The sequence below is a fragment of the Paralichthys olivaceus genome, chromosome 3 (genome assembly GCF_024713975.1).
Source record: "Paralichthys olivaceus isolate ysfri-2021 chromosome 3, ASM2471397v2, whole genome shotgun sequence".
NCBI lineage: Eukaryota > Metazoa > Chordata > Actinopteri > Pleuronectiformes > Paralichthyidae > Paralichthys > Paralichthys olivaceus.
Window position 1 is genome coordinate 955,001 of NC_091095.1, and position 20,808 is coordinate 975,808.

Genomic DNA, 20,808 nt, shown 5'->3' on the forward strand with positions numbered 1-20,808 from the left:
TTCCAGGATCAGTCTCTGAAAGACGAGGTTGTTTCTCTCCGTCTGAAGCTCTCGGAACAAGAGCAGGCTCTCAAGGACGCCACGGAGAGAGTGAAGAGCTCCGACCGCACCAAAGACAGCATGGAGCGGCTCATTATCAGCCAAAGTGAGTCCTGTGAAACCATCTGTCACACAGACCAGTTGTTTCTGTGCTTCTTTATTATTTTGTGAAAGTTCCTGAAACACTTCGTCATCATGACCCTCGTTCACTTCTGGTGACTCAGGGTCATTGAAGCACAACTAAAGTTCATCGCCTGTATTTTCCTGCACATTTGAAAGATTCAGTTTAACTGACGACTCGTGTGTGTGTGTGTGTGTGTGTGTGTGTGTGTGTGTCTGTGTGTGTGTGTGGACAGTGTCGAGAACACGGGACGTCTTGAGAAAAGCCAAGACGAACTTACAGGTGAGCTCACAGCTTCTCACAGCTTCTCACACGTTTTAACAGTTTTCTCATCACAAGTCTTTGGTTCTCTGAAAACTGAGGATGATGAAGATGATGAAGATCTCACTCTAACTCCCTCTCTCCTCCTGCTGAGTCTCCTCAGGAGAACCAGCTCAGGATTTCCTCCCTTCGCCAAATTTCTTCCTCCTCTTCCTCCCTTTATCCCTCTTCCTCCTCCTCTTCCTCACACCCCGGGCCTGTTAAAGGTACGGCCCTCTGGCTTCGCTGAGTTCCACTAACACAGTGAAAACATCTGTTTCAGACTGAACTAACGACTGAAGCTGTTTTCATGAGTTTGTGTTTGAGAAATGAGGAACGCAGCAGGAGTTTGTCCTTCGCTCTGTGTGTATCTGTGAGTGTAAAGAATCTGTGGACGAGGGACAGAACGCTTCTGGTGTCTAGATGGACGAGTCACATTAAAGACATAAAGAGCTGCAACAGGAAACTTTTTCTTTTTGTTTCTGCTTTTTAATTCAACTGCAGTCATCAGCAGAAAGCTGTTAACACTTTAACACCTGAGGAGCTTTTTAAAAAACAAACTGTCCAGAAGCAGAACTGACTCGGATGTTCAGGAACAGACTTCAGGTCTGAAAACATCTTTTCTCACCTGGAGGATAATGAGCAGAGTAAAGACGAAGCTCATTCCTCAACACGTCTGCTAACAAACCACACTCGCTTGTCAGAATGAACGACCGGCAGTGGAATGAAGTTTGTGACGTTTGAGTGAATTATTCAAGTTTAAAGTTTAATAAAATAAATCTCGTGATGAAAATCTGAATTATTTCTCGTGTGTCTTTCAGGTGAGAGCACACGAGGCTTCTGGGAGCTCGCCCTCTCTGGTCGCAGCGTCATGATGGCGTCTCAAACTTCCACCTCCTCCGCTGTCCTGGGACCTGCTCACCACCAGCGCCCCCTGCAGGCAGCCTTAGTGTAGTGCACCAGCCCGTAGCTCCTTCCTGTTCACACAGAAGATTCTGTCTCTTACTGACAGGACAAACATTTCAGTTAAGTCACGACGTGTCGGTGGATGTTTGTGTTGTTTGGTTTCTGACGACAGTTTATGAATGTGAATGATCGTCATGGTTCTGATCTGGGCTCAGTTTAGTCCTCGTGTGTTTGCTCTTTTCTGTGTAAAACATTTTCAGGAACTTGAAGCTAAATAACAACATTAGAAATAAGAAATACAGTTTTTCTGAACCAGAAGCTGCCGATGAGAATCCAGTGTCAGGTTTAAAGAACAAAGCTCCACCGGACGAGACACAACCAAACTGCAAAGTGCTTCCTCTCGGCTTCTGTTGAAGCTTGTGTTGATGTAGAATCGTGCACGTGCTCTGAGCAGCTTGTGGAAACTAAGCCATACTTTGTTTGTCCTTTGTCCTCATTATACTGAGAATGTCATCAAATGGCCAAACTACTGATATGAGGAAAAGTGACAGAATATCCTGCAGTCATTTAGTTTTTTTGCTTTTACTGTCAAATAAAACAAAAATAAGATTTTATTTCTCGTTATCCTCAAACTCCAGAGAATCACTGTCGAATATTGAGTCTGTTATATTTTTAAAAAAAAAGGGTCCAACCCAGTTTGTCCTGCAGGTGAGAGACGTTTCTGATGAAGCTGCAGTGACGAGCAGCGTCTTTATCACCAGTGTAAATAATCGAGCACAAGTTACAGGCTCAGCAGTTTGTACGATGCCTTCAGGGACCTGTCGGACAATCAGTAATACATGGAGAGAAACTCATTTCTAGTGCAAGGTCCAAGAAAGATGACATGGCATATTTGTGAATGGACCATGCTGTTATCTTTTTTTTTTTTTTAATTAGCCCTTAGGAGATACATTTTTTATTTTTGCTAAATTTGTGAATATTTTTTTAGATGACTTCCAAAAATATCATGAACTTCGTTCATATTTTTTCTTGTGCAGGACACTGACGCTCACTGTGCAACTGAACTTCTCTGGAATTGGGTATTCGACACTTCTTCTAAAACGTTTTTAGATTTTCTTATTTGATTTCTCTATAGATGAATTGACCGGTTTCTTTTTGTGCATGAACTGTGGCGGGACCGCCCTCCAACACTTCTACTGAAATATGCAATTTCTGGGTTCCTGTGCAATATTAGCCTCCGTTTGCTTTTTGTTGCTGTATTATTTCTGGGTTTTAAAGTGCCACGTCGTCTGTTTCTGACTCTGATGCTGAACTGATTTCAACAAACAGACTTTCGGATGAATCAGTTTAATGATCCTCACATTTCTGAACATGAGAAAGGCGAAGAAACAGCAGAAGAAGAACAGTGTCATGGTTTATTGGTGAAACCAGAGTTTTAAATATTCTTTTGTGTGATTTGTCAAAGGTCAAAGGTCAATTTGAAAGTGTCTTTGTGGTTTTAGGAACCACAGCTTGTGTGTGTAAATATGAAAGTGTGTGTACATCCATGCAGCTGTTTGTTTTGTGTTGCTGTGAGAGAAGAGATTGTCTTTAAAGACCGGCTGTATTTTTATGCATGTTCTCTTTAATAAACATTATTTGGGTTAAAAAGAGTCAGAAAAAGAACCTTTTCATTAAAAGGGAAGAAAAGAACCTCGGACTAGTTTCTCTGTTTTTCATCTGGAGTGAAGAAGAAGAATCTTTCCACCACAGCCTGTAACAAATAATGAATTATTTTATTATGATGGTGTGATCATATAGTTAAATTATTATAATTCTGTTAATATGTTTAACACAAAAGCTATCAATGAAGAAATGAGTTAGGTGAGTATACAGCTTACAATTTAATAGAAGATATGCAGTAGTTTTATCTTTTAAATATTCTGTGCAGTATATGAATAAATATCTGCCTGGTAATAAGTGTTCTCTGTATTATTCCTCCAGATTTATAACTTCATGGTGTTTCAGATTTTAAGCAGTGTGAGATAATAAAGCAGATTCACTGAGACATGAGTTAACAAACAGCAGGAGGCAGCAGAGTCTAACATCACAGCATCATCTCAGCTCAGTGACACGTGTCAGCTGTTCACTCACATTCAACCTGTTCATCTCTTAACACTGACGTTCACTTCATGAATCTTTTGTTTGGAAGCCGAGGCAGTTTAATTCATGAAGCAGCTTTCAGACACTCAGGTGGATTCAAGGTGAAGTGATTCAAAGAAATAAAGAAGGATTTAAATGATATAAAAATGAAAGAACACAGTCACAAAATAAAAACAATGAAGGGACGACCTCAGACTTTGTAAAAAATAGTTTAGTCAAAGGGACTTGAATTTAAAAACAGCAATGGAAGGTGTGTTCCATAAACTATTGGAGAGGGAGGATAGAGAGATAGAGAGATAGAGAGATGGTGAAGAGATGGTGGAGCTTCTGACTGTACATGACACCAGCAAAATAAAATAATATTTAAAAGCTGGTCCATGAAAAAAGAGTTCCATGAAAATGACCTGCTCTTTGTTTTTAAATGAAATCTTTTGTCAGTCAATCAATCAATCAATCAATCAATCAGTCTCTCTCTCTCTCTCTCTCTCTCTGGTCGCTGAGTTATTTTACTTTGAAGAGCCCGTGCTCTTATTGTGGTGAGGTGGGACCGGACGTGTCGTGCTGGTTGTCGGTAACTTGCCGGTGACGGAGGACTCAGGAAACTGATCCGAGCCGCGCTCCCGTGAGCTCCCGTGTGTTCCCCGGCTGTACCCTGTGGTTGTCCCGCACTGAGCCGCTCCACCCGGCGCTGCTGCCCACGCACCGACCCGGCCCCAGCGGGGGGATGGACGGAGGAGCGTGAGGAGGAGAGCCGCAGCCTGACGACTCACCGAGGCCGAGAAAACGCTGCGGAATCCGGCGGGAAGCAGCAGGAACCGTCCGCCGGGGAGAGGGCAGCTGTCATGGGTGTCACGGTGCTCCGGGGCAGGTAGCCCGGCTAGCAGCGAGCTAACAGCTAGCAGCAGCTAACCAGGCACTAACCAACCAACTAACTATCACTAACTAGTCGTCAGAAGAACAACATGGACCGTCAGTGACAAACCGAACGAACCGTGTTTCACCGCGTTGGAGCAAAGAGGCGCTGCGGTTGGTTGACAGCTCGTCACGGCGGGTCGCCCCGATGGTGTGAGGTGGAGCCCGGCTCCAGGTGAGCTCCACCGGCCGCTGAGTCGGAATGGCTGCCCGGCACGAACTCCCGAGTGACGGCTCTGATTCTGGCAGCGGGGTGACACTGAGGTGGACGCCGGTCGAGAGGACCCGTTGAGCCGCTACAGCGAGAGGAAGGTACCGATAGAGAGAGAGAGAGAGGGAGAGAGGAGAGAGGGAGGAGAGGAGCTCTGTCAGTCATCTGCTGAGGAGCGAGGGATGAGGAGGACTGAGAACACGAACAAGAGGAAACTGTGCAACATGGAGCAGCAGGAGGACAAAGATGCGGTGAGTAGTGACCGACCACCGGCGCAGGTTCGAGTCCCTGAGTCCACAGGGCTTTCTTCTAGATTCTCAGAGTTTCATTCACAAACACGTTCAAGCACCTGAGCTGCTGTCAGACACTGAACTCCGCACATTGTCCAAAGGTTCTCAGGAGGAGGTGCTTCTGTGAACGTGAGTTTCTGGTGTGATGTCCGCAGAAAGAGGAGCTCATGTGTGAATACAGCAGGAGATCCTCTGCAGCAGGAGATCCTTCTCCTCCGCAGGATTCACACAGCAACAGAAGCAAAATAAATATCTCCGCAGTTAAAGGTCCAGTGTGTAGAATGTAGTGACATCTAGTGGTGAAGTGTCATGTTGCAGCTGAACCCCCACCCCCAGAGAACCTGTGGTAGCTTCAGTTGTCATGAAAACACAAAAGGTTTGTCCAGTCTGGGCTACTGTAAAAAAACATGGCTGCCTCCGTAGAGAGGACCCACAAAGACCACATGGTCTCTGCGACAGAATCAAAACGTCCTGTCTCCGTCCTGTCTCCGTCTCACCTGAACCCAGCGGAGGACTTTTGTTGCTGTTTGAATCTCCTACCGCGCTGTCCAGACACATTTCTCTGGAGTTCCTCTAGAGCACACGTATGAGCGTGACTTTACACGCGTGCACTGAAACACAGCCAGTGTCCGACTGACACGTTTGTAGCCCCTTGCGATCGTTTCACGAGAATATCCGGAGCTCAGTGCAGGTCTGAGATCAGCTTTAAACAGATGCGCTGACATATTCAGGCCTCTGCTCCACGGCTGCTGATCGATCGGAGCATCTTTAACGAACCCGTCATCAGGGAGCTCATTGTTGTCGTTTGACTTTCATGGTGAAGTCTGTTTGAAACGCTGAACCTCACACACTGCGGCAGCCGACTGTCGTTATTTGTCCGTTGTGTTTTAAAGAGGTGCTTCAGTTCTGTGTAACCAGAGATTAACATTTTATGAGTCTCAGTAAACATGGACTTTTTCCTTTTAGTAAAAACTGCTTCCAAAGATGAAGTCATCGCTGTGGCTCATAAATTCACATTTGTTTCCTCCAACCTTTGGAAGTTTGATCTGAGTCCGTCACTCGATAGCCCAGCACCACCCTGCTGTTTGGGTTATTACGGGAACAATAACGCAAATTAACAAGATGTCCCCTCAGCTGTCGTGTTTTACAACCGTCAGTCTTCAAACCAGTTTATGTTGGGTGGTGTTGAGTCTGTGAGGGAGGTGCTGAGTTTGAACCTCATGGAATCATGGGACGTCAGACAGATGTTTCTGCGCTGCAGCTGGTTTGTGTGCTTGTGTGTGAAACAGTATAAAATGGAGTCGGGCGTTTTCATCCAGAGAGACTTACGTACCTGTCGCAAACATGAATCCTCGCTCTGTTGAGCCGCTGTGATTCTTCCAGGGGCTGCTGGGAGTTTGCTGTTAATTAGTCCATCTGATTTTTCTGTGTATCCTGTATCACTGGGATTCAAGCTTCGACTAATCTGTTGATTCTGGTTTTGATTAAACTGTTGAAGAAAATCTCTTGGGGGGGAGGGGGAATCATTTCCTGCAACTTCAGCCTTAAATCATAAAAAAAAACTTAAAGTCCAAGATCCTTGTATAAATAATGACGAGTTTATTTATTGCACAACTGGGTAACAAGTGAAGGCTACATTTACACAGTCTATACTGCAATGCTATGTCCCCCCCCCCCCCCTCCACTGTGACGCGATCTCTGCCGTTTTCTCTTTAGAGGTCCTGGGGTCACTGGGGCCGAAGCGTTATTGTTGGCCTCCGATCTGCTCGGTTCTTCAGTTTTCAACCTTGATTTTGATAAAGTCCGCTTGCCTCTGACTTAGCGATGCCCGGCATTGCGGTGCCCCCCCCCCCCCTTCGGGTTGTTCACCGACAGTGCTTGCCGACGAAGAAGCCACAGAAAAGGTTTTGTGTACTGCTTGGTCACGGTTCGGATGTGAACACACAGCTAAAGTTGTTTGGAAGAATTTCAGCACGCTGTCCGATATTCCACCAACAGCAGCGCTCTTTGTTGCAGCTTCAGAGGAAAACGATCTATCCAATACGAGTCTCGCATCGTGGAAGTACAGCGAGATGTAGAGAATACACGAGCTACACCCTACTTTTTAAAATCAGTACGATGGCGTAAGATCATGGAAAAGTGGCGCAGCTCTGATGTTTGGGGAGAGCCCTGTATCGTAGAAACAGTAGTAGAAGCACTTCCTTCAAAACAGAACCTCTGTCTGTCTAATTACGTTAGTTACACTTCCACCATTTCTGACCTAGAGACACAGTCGAGTCAGTCATGTTGTTTCAGGCCAGCGTCACCGTGAACATCTGGTTTTAGGTGGTTACAGTTACAGTTGTTGGAAATGAATGATGTCACTTTTAACTGGAGTGTGACTGTTTCAGTCGGTGACTTTGTGTGTCTGTGTTAATGCGTTTCCAGGGACAGAGCACGAACGCACACAAACATCCGTTGCAATCAAAGAATCAGAGAAACGTTGCGTGCAGCCTGTTGACTGAAACAAACGCTGCAGGTACACATCGTTTGTTAGGATGATTAAAATCAGGTGGGTCTTACTCAACGTTTCCATATATACTCAGAAACCATGACCACACATATCTTATCAGTTAATATGACTCTTAGTGAACATTTGAGCCAAATGTAAAATGACTCTTCTGTGGTTTTGTGATGTCACAGTGACATTGACCTTTGACCACAGAATGAGTTCATCTTTAAATCCAAATTAGTTCCTGTTTAACTCCAGCTGAACGTTTGTACCAAATTTAAAGAAGTTCCCTCAGAGTGTTCTGGAGATATTGTGTTCAACAGAGGACTGATGGACTGACGGCTGTTCACAGAGTTGAATTGTTGGTCCGGGAGCGTCCCTGCTTCACACGTGTTTCCTGACATGATGCAACAGGAGCAGTAAAGTCAGCAGAGTCGTCCACACACAGTAAACACCATCAGACGCAGCGCCTGCAGAGGAGCGGCTGACGTTTATTGCAGCGGTGAAGTTCCTTATTGTCAACCACTTATTCAAACATCCACCAACGAGATTTACTCCACGAGAACTTCAAGGATGAGCTTCTCAGCTGCCGTAATATCAACCACTGTTCACGTTTTAATAAATGTATGTTTAGCTTTAATACTTCTATATCTACCATTACTAAGATGTTTTCAAACTCTTATGACTAAACATAAATTAAACTTAAGGCTCAGGCTAATTAGGGCAGAGTAGAAGTCGACTGAAATCTGCAGTGGATTAACGATGTTCAGTGTTAATGGGGGTGGGAGAGGAGAGACGTTACTGCTGTGTGGAGCACTCCGAGGGTTTAAGCTTGAGGTTTGGATTTGTTTGGTTGTTATTACGAGAAAATTAATGACTAAAGTTTGACAGAAAGGATTTTTTTATCGTCAGTAAAATGTTTTTTCTGATTATTTTTAATGGAGTTTAATTCTACAACAAACAGCAACGATTAAACAATCAAGGGGAAGTTAATCAAGTTTGGATTAAGTCATTTAAAGTTGGATGCAGCTCAGTGGGCTTCAGCTGAAACACTAGCTGGTGGAGTTTACCATTCTTTTATTTGAAATCCTCAAGTTTCTCTGTCATGATCTTGTAAATGGAAAATGTTTGAATCTGTGATGCTCGGACTAAACAACCAACGGCCCATGTATCCTTCCTTTACGTACAAACAGAGATAAGTCAGTTTCAAACCATGGAAACGTCACAGGCCACATGTTTCGTTGAAATGTTGAGCAACACATCCGCAGAGTCCAGAGTTTGAAAGAGTGAAAAGTTGCTGCTTAGGTCCAACTCACCAACCAGCAAAGTGTCCCCAAATGTTCTTCCTCATGTCCTATGGACCTCTTGCTTGAATTATTGACTACACTGTCCCCCGTGATATCCGGTGGTACTTTTGTCCATAAGCTTTCAGAAGACGGGAGAGAAGGCTCAGTCTGTTTCTGTGTACGTATCTAACGCATGTGGTCCAGGTGTTTGGAGCACAGGTTGATCATAACGGTGACAAATTACTAGAAACCGCTGAGTTAATGAAAGAAGACGCAGATTTCTGTTGTCAGAGAAACCTGGGATGAGAAGGCGCAGTGACTGGAGCAGTGTTGAGTTATTCAGTTGTGGTTGGACGGCGCTCCGTCTGAGCAGTGTTATCTAAACATTTCATATTTTCTACATCAGCGCTCACATTTATTTGGCTTTTATGTTTATGTTCCCGGCGGCATTCGCTGGATTCCTGTCAAATCCCTGCGGTGGTGGGGGGGGGGTGTGTTAGGTAACTGCAGCAGAGGCTGTGTCACAACAGATCAACAGCAGGTCTGGTTGTTCCACTGTACAAATCTCATCCTTTATGATTGAGGTGGTGTCATAGAGTTGTGATTAGTCGCAGGTCGGGTGTGGCTTTGTGTCTGTTTATCTTCTCCAAGTTATAATACAAAAGCACTGACAGGGGACTGACGGGATTTGGGTCTAAGCCATGAGCCTGATTTAAGTTGTGCTGCGTCGAGCTCATACGTGTACTCATATGTCTGTTTGAGGGCCTGTGAGTGAGAAAGAAAGAGTCCAAGTCAGTTGCTGCAGACGTTTTCTGGAACGTTTCCCACCAGCCTTGTAAAATGTCTGGAAAATTCACAGTGGACGCGTTGATGAGTTTTTCTAACACGTGACGAAGTGAAACTGGAAGAACACAAATATCTCAGGAGCCGCACACGTAGAAGATGAAGATGTCAACATGGACAGACGACGAAGGACAACATTGCTTGTTACTGTCGTCTGCCGAAGGTGCACATTCGGCATTATTAGACACGTAAATATGAGAAATCTTGTTCACTGGAGCTTGAAGATTCTGCTTTGAATTCACAAACCTCCTGAAAATTACCCAGTTTAATGAACAAATGCGTTCTCAGTTAAATCCTAGTTTTAGTGATTTCGATGATTTAGTAATAATAAAGATTTGTTTTGTTTTTAAGCAGCACAGAACACGAGCCGTCCGTCTCCAGCTCTTCGTGTTTCCGACAGTAGTCTTGGCTCTTTGCTCTTTCTCGTTCATTAAACATCTCTTGGGTTAAACAATAAACCGGCTCCCCTCCCTCGCAGTGATATGGGAGAGTGATTTCCGTTCCATGCTTCGGCCTCATATGGGCGATCAGTCCGCCTGAGGAGGCGTTGAGCCAGAACGACCTCTGCGTCCTCCCCGCGGCTGAGAGTCGTCCCAGCACGGGCACAGGCCAACGGGCTGATTGATGGAGCCCACATGGGTAATGGGTGCCTGGGAGGGTGTTAATGGGGAGGCACAGATGCAGGAGGGTGAATGATCCTAATTATAAATCTCATAATAAGCAGATTTATAACCTGGATGGGTTCTCTACATCCATGCATGGAAAATATATTACTGAGCAGCCTCTGTGAGCGACGGACGCATTAAACTGATTAAACCTGTTTCCTGAGCAAACAACAAACCTGTGCTCGTGTTCGTTGTTTTTTCATCTCACTCTTTTTACATCTCACACAAAAAAGAGAAGCCACACAAGTAGAAGACACAGAGGAAGACGTCAACCTGATAAGGCAGCTGCAGCTAAGGGGGTAGAGCGGGCCGTCCTTTAACCAGCAGGTCGGCGGTTCGATCCCAGTCTTCCGCCGAAGTCTCTGAACCCCAAATTGTTGTGCGTGAATTGGGGGATGAAAAAAACCTTTATTGAAAAGCTCTTTGAGTCGTCATCGAGACTAGAAGAGAGCTATTTAAATACAGACCAATGCAGAAACTAGAAGCTGAAGGATCGAGACGAGATCCGTCAGAATTCACACGTCACTTCCTACCTCCTGCTGCTCTACCCAGGCTCCGCCCCTCGTCTGAATCTGACGTCTGAAAACCACAGTCTGGCTTTTAGCTTCCAACAGAACAGCCTTAATGAAACAAATCCATCACTCTGCGACTGCTTAGTGCCACATTATGCCCCCCCCCCCCCCCCCCCTCGTTGTATCTGAGTGATGTGCTGATTTCACGCTGAGCCTGATGCCACTTCCCCCCCCCCCCTCTCTCTACCTTCCTCCACAGCTTCTCTTCCTCCCTCCATCTTATTTTTATGTCCCCGCCTGCTGTTTTTCCTGCACAGAGATAAAACTTTATCGTCTGCTGAGTTAAATTAAAAGCCCATGACCATCTAAATGTTGGTTTTGGTTTAGACCCACAGGGAAGCTACTGATTCTCACCACTGCCCCATGATCCAGATTTAATTTGTGTAAAGACCAAATCTAGTTAGTGAGCGGTGAAGAACACCTGTCCTCCTCGACGCTGCGCTGAGACACACCAATGTGGACGTTCAGTAGTTTTACTCTGTTCTGGACTCAAACGATTTTAAGTCACTAAAACACAGACTTTTACAAATGCCTTCTAAACTGCAGATTTTCTCTGGACTATAATTTTCATATTTTTCCTCCAGCCTCATTTTGATATATTAGGCATAGATGGATGATGGATAAATTTTTTCCCCTGGTATCTTTTAGAATAATCCAGTGAGGCACAGATTCATGCTCACGAAAGAGAAAAAAAGATTCTAAATGAGTAATTTATGGGCGAACAGAGTTCCTCTTTAATCCATGTGTGATGGAGACATTTCAGCCACAGTCAGCTGAAGAAACAGAAATAAAGAGAAGCGTAAATAGAAGAAGAGACGAGTTTTATGAAATCCACACTGCTCGGTGAAATGAGGTCGACCAATCAGCAGCCTCGGTCCAAACCGCGACAGAGTGTTCTGCAGGTGTTTGTCGCCCGACTGACTTCCTTCACTTTTCTTCCTTCATAACACAGCAGACGTGTGTGTGCATGTGCATGTGCGTGTAAGTCACAACAGCCGTCCCTCCCTGTCCTGATTGGGGGTTATTAACCTTTGGGCTGTGTCCAGCAGAGAAGCTTCCAACAAAACATCCTGCTTCCTCCAGCTCGGCAGCTAACTATAGGAGCTCACACTGGCCGCTCAGTCAGAAACGATCCCACAACACGGCACCACCTCAATCCTTCAGACTCCCGTACTCTCATGGATATTTCAAAGTAGCAGCTGATCTGGCACGGTTAAAAAAAAAAACTGGGATCTTTCTGATTATCAAACCACACACCCACACAGCAAATTCAATATAATTACACGTCTATAAAATAGCTCAACATTTCTGTTCATATCAAGTCTTTATTGTTTTACATGAGTCATTTCTGCAGCTGCACCTCTAACACACAAACATGTCGGTAACAGGTCTTATCGTGTAGCAGGTCTCACTGAACGCTCAGTGCCATCACTCGTCGGCCCGCTCTTCACTGCTCACCCGTTTAATTCCCTGCGGATTAAACTGATTTGTGAACTTGAATGCTTTAATCCCGGGTGTGTTCCTGCTGTGAGGGTGTGTGAGGCTGTGTCATAATCAGCTCTGTCACATCTGCAGGCCCAGATTTGTGCTGCTGTAAAAAAAAAAAATCCATGTGTGTTTGCAGGAAGTGGTTTACGTTGAGAGCATGAGGAACGAGGTGGAGTCAGAACCACAAAGTTCTCATTGCTTATCATTGTCATCTGAAGCCGCTTTCAGACATCCTCCGTATTTTCTCTGAAGGAGGTGCGTGTTTTCACAGGATTCACCACGAGCGAGCGAGCGAGTGGGTTTGACGATGCTTCTAACAAGCGAACAAAAAGAAACCAAACATCTCCGGGTGAAAAAGTCGTACACGTAGAAGACACTGAAAAATATGTCGAGAGAGTTTGTGGCTTTAAGTGTTTCACCGTCCAGAAGCTTTTAGAGCACCAGTGTTGCTATGGTTACGCCATCCACACTCCTCTGGCCTTTTTGAGCGCAGAAAACGGAGTCGTGAAGAAACACCGCTCATTTTGTTTTAGTTTGAAACTTTTGTAGACGATGACGCCGTCACCTGCTCTGCTTCCTGATTGGTTCTGATCAGTCACTTCCTGTCAATAACAGTTCCACCTCGCCGTCACTCCAAGAAAAGAAATCCCTGCTCTTACTTTTCACCAGTGCTGTTCCACATAGTATTTTCTGCAACAGAGAAGACAATCTACTTCCTGTTTACACCACATGACCAGTATGTGAATAGTCAGGTGACATGTGTCTTCAGGTTCGTTAGCATTGACGGAGATTATTTGTGATATGGAACAAAAACGCTTGTATGTTCGTAGATTTTCTTTGTTTTAAAATAACTAAAACAATCTAGGTAATAATAGCATACGTGTGGATGAAGCTTCAGTCCCAGCTGGTTCAACTCCTGCCTCCTTCATACTCATGCTTTAATTGCTGCTCATTAAAACCGACCTGTTATTCAGGAGAGCAGTCACAGCTCCACCGACACGTCCATCAAATCCTGACAGCAGCTGCACAGTGAGAGATCACAGAGCGGTGCGGAGCAGACAGAAAGTTGGCTTCGCAACTTTGCTGACACACAACCTGGGAACAGGTCTGAGCAGGTTCACTGCTCCTTTTAGACCTTTTTCAGGCAACAGCTGGATTAGTGTGGATGTAGAGTCAGATCCAAGAGAAATGCTGATGTTCCTGAACACTTTGTATTCTGCTGGTTTCACTTCTCCGGAGAAGAGATGAACGTGTTGTGGTGTTTGCTCTGTGCAGGCGGTGTGTGTTGGTCTTTACCTCTCCGGTCTGAGCTGCAGGTTGTAAACATTATGTGCCGAGGCAATAAAAGAGTGGCAGCCCTGCACCATGTCTGTTGTTTTATTGATTTAGTGGAATGATCAAATAAAAATGGAACCTTATCAGAGGCCGCAGCTGAGTGTCGAAGGTAGAAGCTCTGATCACAACTGAGGTAAATTCATTTTTGTGTTCATCAGAGCTTTTGTTGTAAGACTGGGTGAGAGAGACAATGAAGTACTATTACACACAACTACATGTGATGAACTCACATCAAACAATGGGTCCACACACACACACACACACACACACACACACACACACACACACACACACGTATGCACACCTTGGAATGCAGCACACAGTTTTGGAGGTCGTCCCAGGACTCAGGTGGTGGTTTTGGCAGAGCTGCTCAGGTGGGATTATACTGCAGACAAGTAATGACATTGCCTTCCTGTGTGTGTGTGTGTGTGTGTGTGTGTGTGTGCGTGTGCGTGAGTGTGTGAGTGTGTGACATAAATATGAGATCACTGCAGCAGATAATCACTATTAAAGGACTCAGTTGGGAACATGATCAGAACATCCTGTTTTGGAGGAAATGTCCAGCTGCGTATAAACTTTTATGTCCACTGGTGGACTGATGAGCAGGAGCAAGGAGGAGCTGAGCAATGGCGCAGAATATTACTAGGTTGGGTCTTGGCATTTTTTTTCAATGGAGACGGCTGCTTCACCCCCAAATGTGATGCAGTCCCAGCATGCATTTGTGTGTCCTGTCCAGTGTCTCTTACCTCAATTACAATGACCTTAAAATACAAAACACATTTAGTTTCCCTAACTTTTAAAATATGAATATTATGTATTTTGATCTATTTCCAATTAAAAAATATTTGCATTGCACACGTCTTCTATAACTTGATAACTAGTGTGAAATAGTTTCATCGTGAATCATTGTATTTTTAATCTACCTGAATTACGGCAGCTTCAGTACGTTGTGTGTTTGTTTTCAGACTCATCTACACACTCTGCTCACACAGTTTATGCTAATCACCTCCATGTTTGTGTTCTGGCTTTGCTCTCTATAATTTCGCTGGCTCACCTCCTACTTCTCCTCCTCCTCCTCACCATCCCTCCTTCTCCATGTTTGTTTCCTTCTCTTTTTTCCCATCTGTTTCTTCCTGAGTCACAGCAGAGTTGATTTACAGCTACTAAACTCTGTGTGTGTGTGTGTGTGTGTGTGTGTGTGTGTGTGTGTGTGTGTGTGTGTGTGTGTGTGTGTGTGTGTGTGTGTGTGTGTGTGTGTGTGTGTGTGTGTGTGAAGCTTCATGTTTGTTCATGTTTCATCTGATCAGTAGTTTCAGTTTCACGATGTCAGGGACTAAAGAATTTTGTCTGACACGTACATCCTGTCCTCATCACCTACGTGGGCGGAGTCTACCTGTACTTGACTCTGATTGGTTTGTAGACAAGTCTGACTTGGGCGTGTCGTCAGTTGGGGGGGTAGTAGTCTTTGAGTTTGAAAGGAGAAAAGCTGGCGGCTCTGAAAATAGGTGGAGTTAATGCATATGGGGACTATCTTCAGATGGTGCTCAGATGATAATTCAGAGCAGCAGGATGTGGGATTCAATGTGTTTTTAATAGTTCCTGCTCAACAATGGAGCTCTATGGCACAGAGGAACATGATATATCAGCTGCTACAAGTCAGACCAGTGTTTTGTTTCCTCTGGTCCTTTTGTGGGATTCATTGACAGGAATAAAAGTATAGACTCACATTTTTAAAACTATTAAAGAATGTTTCAAAAATTGGAATTTATTGCTGCCACAGTTTCCAGTAAGAACTAAAAGGAAAAGTCAGGATAAACTAAAGTCAAATCAGGATGATATCTTAATGAAATTGACAATTAACAATGACCTGGAGGGTGGGGTGAGGGAGGCGACCTGTGAAAACACTCCATTAGTCCCCATACTCACTGATGTTTGACAGACGGCCTGCGCCAAGAAGGAAAACAGAGAGCGCTTGGTTAACCGCGCTAACCCAGCGGCCAAACCACACATTTATCCTGGCAGTCAGTGCAGGAGGACCCCCACGGGAATAATGTAGCAGGCTAGCTTTGTGTTACGTAGCCTCAGAGAGGCTGCCTGTGCTTTGGAAAAGTAACGGCTTGCCACGGCGAATTATGAAGATGGATTCCATTCCAGCAAAGGGCTGGATGCAGGAGTGGAGTTTTTTATGAATGCACTTGATTGTGTTGCGGTGAGAGAGGCCAGCGTCTTCAGAACCAAAGCACAGACGTCTTGCACAAGTTTCTGAAGATGATGACTAAAACATGTGCAACTGAGCTCATCATAAATGGATCGGTTTTGTCCTCTCTTTATCTGCTGGGACATTCCAGGTCCAGGTCCAGGTTCAGGTCCAGGTTCAGGTTCAGGTTCAGGTCCAGGTCCAGGTCCAGGTTCAGGTTCAGGTGTGGACTCATGATACCAGAGAACACCCCCACCCCTGTCTGTGTGACCTGTTAATCCACAGAGTTGATGTTGGCCTATATAATGCTGTGTAAGAGTCCTGGCAAATGAAAACTTATGAGCTGGAACTCGACTCTGAATTCGCTCTCGTCCAAGCTGCTGCAGCTTCCTGTCACTTTTAAAGGTCGTCTCTCTGGCTTTAACGCTTCTGACCCGCTGTGCCGCTTCTGAAGGTCTCAGTTCTTCTCACTTCTGAAATCATCACCTGCCAAAATATCCTGGGTGACATTCTAGTTATTATTTTCTAAGGCAGACTCCTGGATTGATTGATGCTCGTTGGTTGTGCACTTAACACAAAACTCCACCAGTTCACTGTTTTTCACTGAACGCAGTGTTCCTGTCAGTCTGGATTCATCATAGCTGCAACAACCAAAGTACCTTCTTCAAGCAGAGCCATTAGATCTTTGTTAAAAATCTATTTTAGATTTATGTTTTTATGACTATGGGTGGAGCGAGAGTAATAAGTTGGACCATTAAAGTAAAAACAGGCTGAATTTGTAATTCAGTAATTCATCAAGTTCTTCTCAGGGCTCCATAAAGGATAGGGCCGGCTCTGCAGACGTGTGTGTTTGATTCCCCGGGCAGACAAATTATACCATAAATAGGAAGCAGCATGAGGGAGTTAAACAGAGCTGTGACAATTCAGTTTACTGGTTCCTCAACCTCTAAACAACACACTGAAGAGGTCTGTGTGTGTCTGTGTGTGTATTAATGACACACTTGGAATACATACATATTTTATAAAATGCACAACTGGATTAAAAATGAAGAAACGCAGACAAAGATAGATCTGAATAAAATCTGCAGTGTTGCTGCACCTGAACTATATTTAAGTTTCTTTGATTTTATTGTATTTAAACTGATTTATTTCCATCTTCATTGTGTTTGTAGTTGAGCTTCATGTGAATTTTTGGAGACCGATACCGACGAGGATATATCAGTTTTTTTTCTCTCCATTGTTTATTCTATGAAATTAACGTTTTCAAATCAGCAAAGATAAACAGTGACACCAATATGTCTGATACACCCATCCCCCCACCCTCTGTCTTCTGTTTGGAGAAGCTGAGACATTTAATGAGCTTCACCTCTGTGGCCGAGCAGCTTTATGAAACACCCGTTAACTTCTTTATTATTCTCGTGGTCTCGTCTGAATGCTGATGTGCGTACTGTGTGTTCACCTGAGACGCGCCAGGAGCGGACTCCGGCGGAGGAAGAGTGCAGCGGCAAGAAGGAGCAGGAGACGATGCAGAATGTGGAGGTGGAGGATGAGACGGGGGAGAAAGCAGAAAAAACTAAAATAATGAAAAGGAAGACGAAGAGAGAAAGCTGTCATGGTTTCTGTTGAAACCTCTCACCCTTTTCTCCTCACCCTTTATACCACTCCTCCCTTCCATCTGCCTCCCCCTCATCCACCTCTCAGTCTCACCCGAACCCACAAAGCAGCAGTAACATTTGTTTCCGTGGCTCATTCCAAACTGTTCTGTTTTTAATGAAGAGATCCACAGCAACCATGTTGTTATCTGGACCGTGGCTCAGCGGCGGTTTATTTACCTCCCGTCCCCCGGTGGGACTGTGCTGACCATAAAGGTCACTGAGAGACGAGGCATTAAAGGAGACATGCTGGACAAAACCTTCTGTCTCTCCTTTTCATTTCCTTTGTTACTTGTATTTCTGTTTCTCCTCCTCATCCTCCGTCTCTGTCTCTCATGCTGTAGCTGCAGCTTTGAACGATGTCATTAAATTACTCATCTATCTTCGTTGGATTTTGGTTTTCAGATTTTTTGCTCTTGGGTTTTTCGTATGGAATCACCATACGGACAGTTTCTGTTCTCTCACTAGAACAGAAACCATATATCTATATTGGTATTAGAATGTTTTTGCTCCCTAGTATCTAGCTGGCTAGTAGCTCCTCTTCCTACTTATAGAGTTACACATAATGTGATTAATCTAAATTCATATGGCAGCAAGGGTTATGGTAAAAAATGTCTGTATATTTTAGAAAAGTGAGAAGAATGTACTGAGAACAAACGCAGCGGAGCGCTGCAGTGGCAGATGTTGACCTATTGTGTTGGTTGGACGCAGAGGTAGTTGGGCCTCTCTCAGCTCGTCGCTGTGGTTTTCATTCCACAGTGTGGTCAGGTAGCAGGGCCCCGTTGGATGATGGCGGATATGGAAAGTTTGAGGTTGGAGTTTGCATTTTGCAGCTAAAAGGACCAGGTGACAAATCCTGCGACCAGCCGCCTCTTTGTCTCATGTGCTCAGCCGCCCTCATGACCTCATGTTGACCTCGTGGTGGCTCTTATCTCTGTCGGCCTCGCCGTGGTGTCCGATGACTGTGGGCGTATCTCCGCCCTGACATTTTTCATTTGTGGTTATTTTCTGTGGCTGTAGTTGTTTGTTAGTGGATTGTTTAACAAAAGCCACAGAGCACTTTGCAAAAAACGGAGAGAACAGGTCCGTGGAGGTGGAGTGCACGTCTGCTGCCTCTGTGCTTCGACCTCAGGCTTTTAGTTTGAAGATGACATTGCTACCTGCCGCGATATGATCTCTGCTGCCACAGCTGCTGCACACAGATAGAGAATTAGTGTGAGCTGCAGAGAAAAACACTGAAAAACAGAAAGCACATTTACAGCACAGTGGTTTTAAGCCCCTCACAAAGCCGGTGGACACGTTGGGCTTCAGTCGCTGTGGCCTCTCATGGTTTTTTATGTATTTAACAAAGCTGTCGTTAGTTAAGAAACAATCCTGCCAGCATCTCTGGAAAAGGTCCACATCTCCTCAGCTATCCAGCCAAACGGGTTTATTAAGAATTTGGAAACAGGCCATGTAGATGTAGAGTAATAGATTCATGTTTGATTTAATGAAGTCATTAAATCAATTTAATCATAAAAACTTCAAAATCCTATTATTTAAACTCGTCAGGCTTAAGATGTGAAATCAAAGAACAAGTTTATTGTTTTTACCAGCCACGCGTAAATATGAGGAATCAAACATGTGACATCAGTTTCACTGTGAGGTTTTCTTCAAGCCACAGATGTGATGTTTCTGCTTTTTATGAATAATGTTTATTGACGTACAGAAAACACCAAACGTATTAGAGCATTATTAATCATTTGATTTTAATAAGGCTCCTCTCTCCTCATTAGCAAAGTGATGACTCCACTGTTATCTTTATCGTTCTGCTGAATTTAACACATTTCTGTCTTTCAAACATAAAATATTTCAGGACTCCATCAATCTGTTAAATGGATGTAATCCTAAATCACTGAATAGCCTCATGTGCTCTCTTGTTTCTCTGTCCCAGTTCAGAATAGGTTCAGGATTTATGGTGTTTTTAGTTTTTGTGTTCATAAACACAGGTGGATGCAAATGTACCCAGCGTGTGATTTATCTCTGCAGAAAAAATAGAAATAAAGAAAAAAATGGAGCCAAAATATCTCGGATACTAGCGCCGCCATCTTGTGCTTATGACATCATGAGTCTGAGTCTGTGCAGCGAGTCAGTCGCAGCTTTGAGAAACATTTGGTCCACGTCCAATCAACTAACATGGAGGAGGCGGAGTTTATGAGTGCAGCCAGGGCGATCCAGATGGTTTGGCTTATCTTTTTGTTGAGCTGCCATGTCGTCCATCTTTGTTTACAGTCTGTGGTTCCACTGTCTGAAACGCTCCGTCAGAAAAGGAAGTTCACGCTCTCTGAGGTGCGGACGAACCTTCAGTAAATTCAGAGGTTTTAACGCGGTCGGCCTTTACAGTGTTGGTGCGGTTGCTATTAACAACAGTGCCGAGGAGACGCTGTGCTGTTACTAATTAACCATAAAACACTGTTCCATAGGACAGATAACAATCTGCCCGCAAACACACAAACCATAAATTTGCCCCGAGAAGCAGTTTCGGATCCAAGTCACTTAAGGAAAAAAGCATTTATCTATAATCTGTCATCTGAAGCTGGAAGACTTTAAACGTAACTGAGGGTTCGGTGAATAATGGAGTGTCTGTGCTGAAACCATATAAATGTACTTGAAGGAATCTGAAGGAACATTTCACTGAAAAGTGTCACTGAGAATAAGCAGCTGCTTATATTAGAGCGAGAGCAGCCAAACATTCAGGGCTGTTGTGTTTCGACTCGAGTTTGACCTGAAACTGAACTTTCGCCCTTTTTTCAAATTTTCCAAAGTTTGAATTTAGAATAAAAGCTGACGGCTCTAGTTTATAAATCTATTAAATGTGTTCGTTCAGTTTATTAAATAATGATATTGAGGTGAGTGATACCACGTTTGTGTTCATACACGTCCCTACATTCACTTCATCATTCACATCCATCCGACAGTTTCTTTCACTTACATTTTTCTCGCTCCCCCCTAACACCTTGTTCCAGCTTGAACACAGCTGGAACACATCTGCATAAGTTACACACACACACAGCTCTGACGCAGCGCTCCAGCCCCCACTGACAGAGAGGAAGCAGGTATGATGCAACGTAATCCTGCTCAGTCACACATGTGATTAATCTCCTGATGTAACTGTTAACCTGAGCCTGGTGTCTGTCTCTGCGTTCACGTTGCCTGAGCGTCAAACCGTCAACACAGAAACATGCCCACAGCTCTGAGCATTTCAAATCTGAGATGTTAAAAACTCAACTTTGATTTTTTTTTTTTTTATTAAATAGTTGCTCAAATCATTCAAACACTTTTATGCCTCCATGCCAGCAGACGGAGGCATTCACTGTTC

General features: G+C 44.3%; 2 protein-coding genes across 16 annotated transcripts in view; both read left to right on the forward strand.

Annotated features, from left to right (window-relative positions):
- The window catches only part of pde4dip (phosphodiesterase 4D interacting protein), a 61,941-nt gene extending 58,883 nt beyond the window's left edge, over window positions 1–3,058 (forward strand). For 11 of the 12 annotated variants that reach the window (XM_069522706.1, XM_069522707.1, XM_069522705.1 and 8 more), the window contains 4 exons: window positions 7–145; window positions 396–442; window positions 585–687; window positions 1,282–3,058. In XM_069522706.1, coding sequence (XP_069378807.1) covers window positions 7–145; window positions 396–442; window positions 585–687; window positions 1,282–1,415 — 423 coding nt within the window. In that variant the 3' untranslated portion in view covers window positions 1,416–3,058. The remainder of the gene's footprint in view (window positions 1–6; window positions 146–395; window positions 443–584; window positions 688–1,281) is intronic. The other variant, XM_069522702.1, reaches the window with a different exon arrangement.
- A 1,008-nt stretch (window positions 3,059–4,066) lies between these two features.
- The window catches only part of mast2 (microtubule associated serine/threonine kinase 2), a 104,194-nt gene continuing 87,452 nt past the window's right edge, over window positions 4,067–20,808 (forward strand). For all 4 annotated transcript variants that reach the window (XM_069522709.1, XM_069522710.1, XM_069522711.1 and 1 more), the window contains exon 1: window positions 4,067–4,882. In XM_069522709.1, coding sequence (XP_069378810.1) covers window positions 4,814–4,882 — 69 coding nt within the window. In that variant the 5' untranslated portion in view covers window positions 4,067–4,813. The remainder of the gene's footprint in view (window positions 4,883–20,808) is intronic.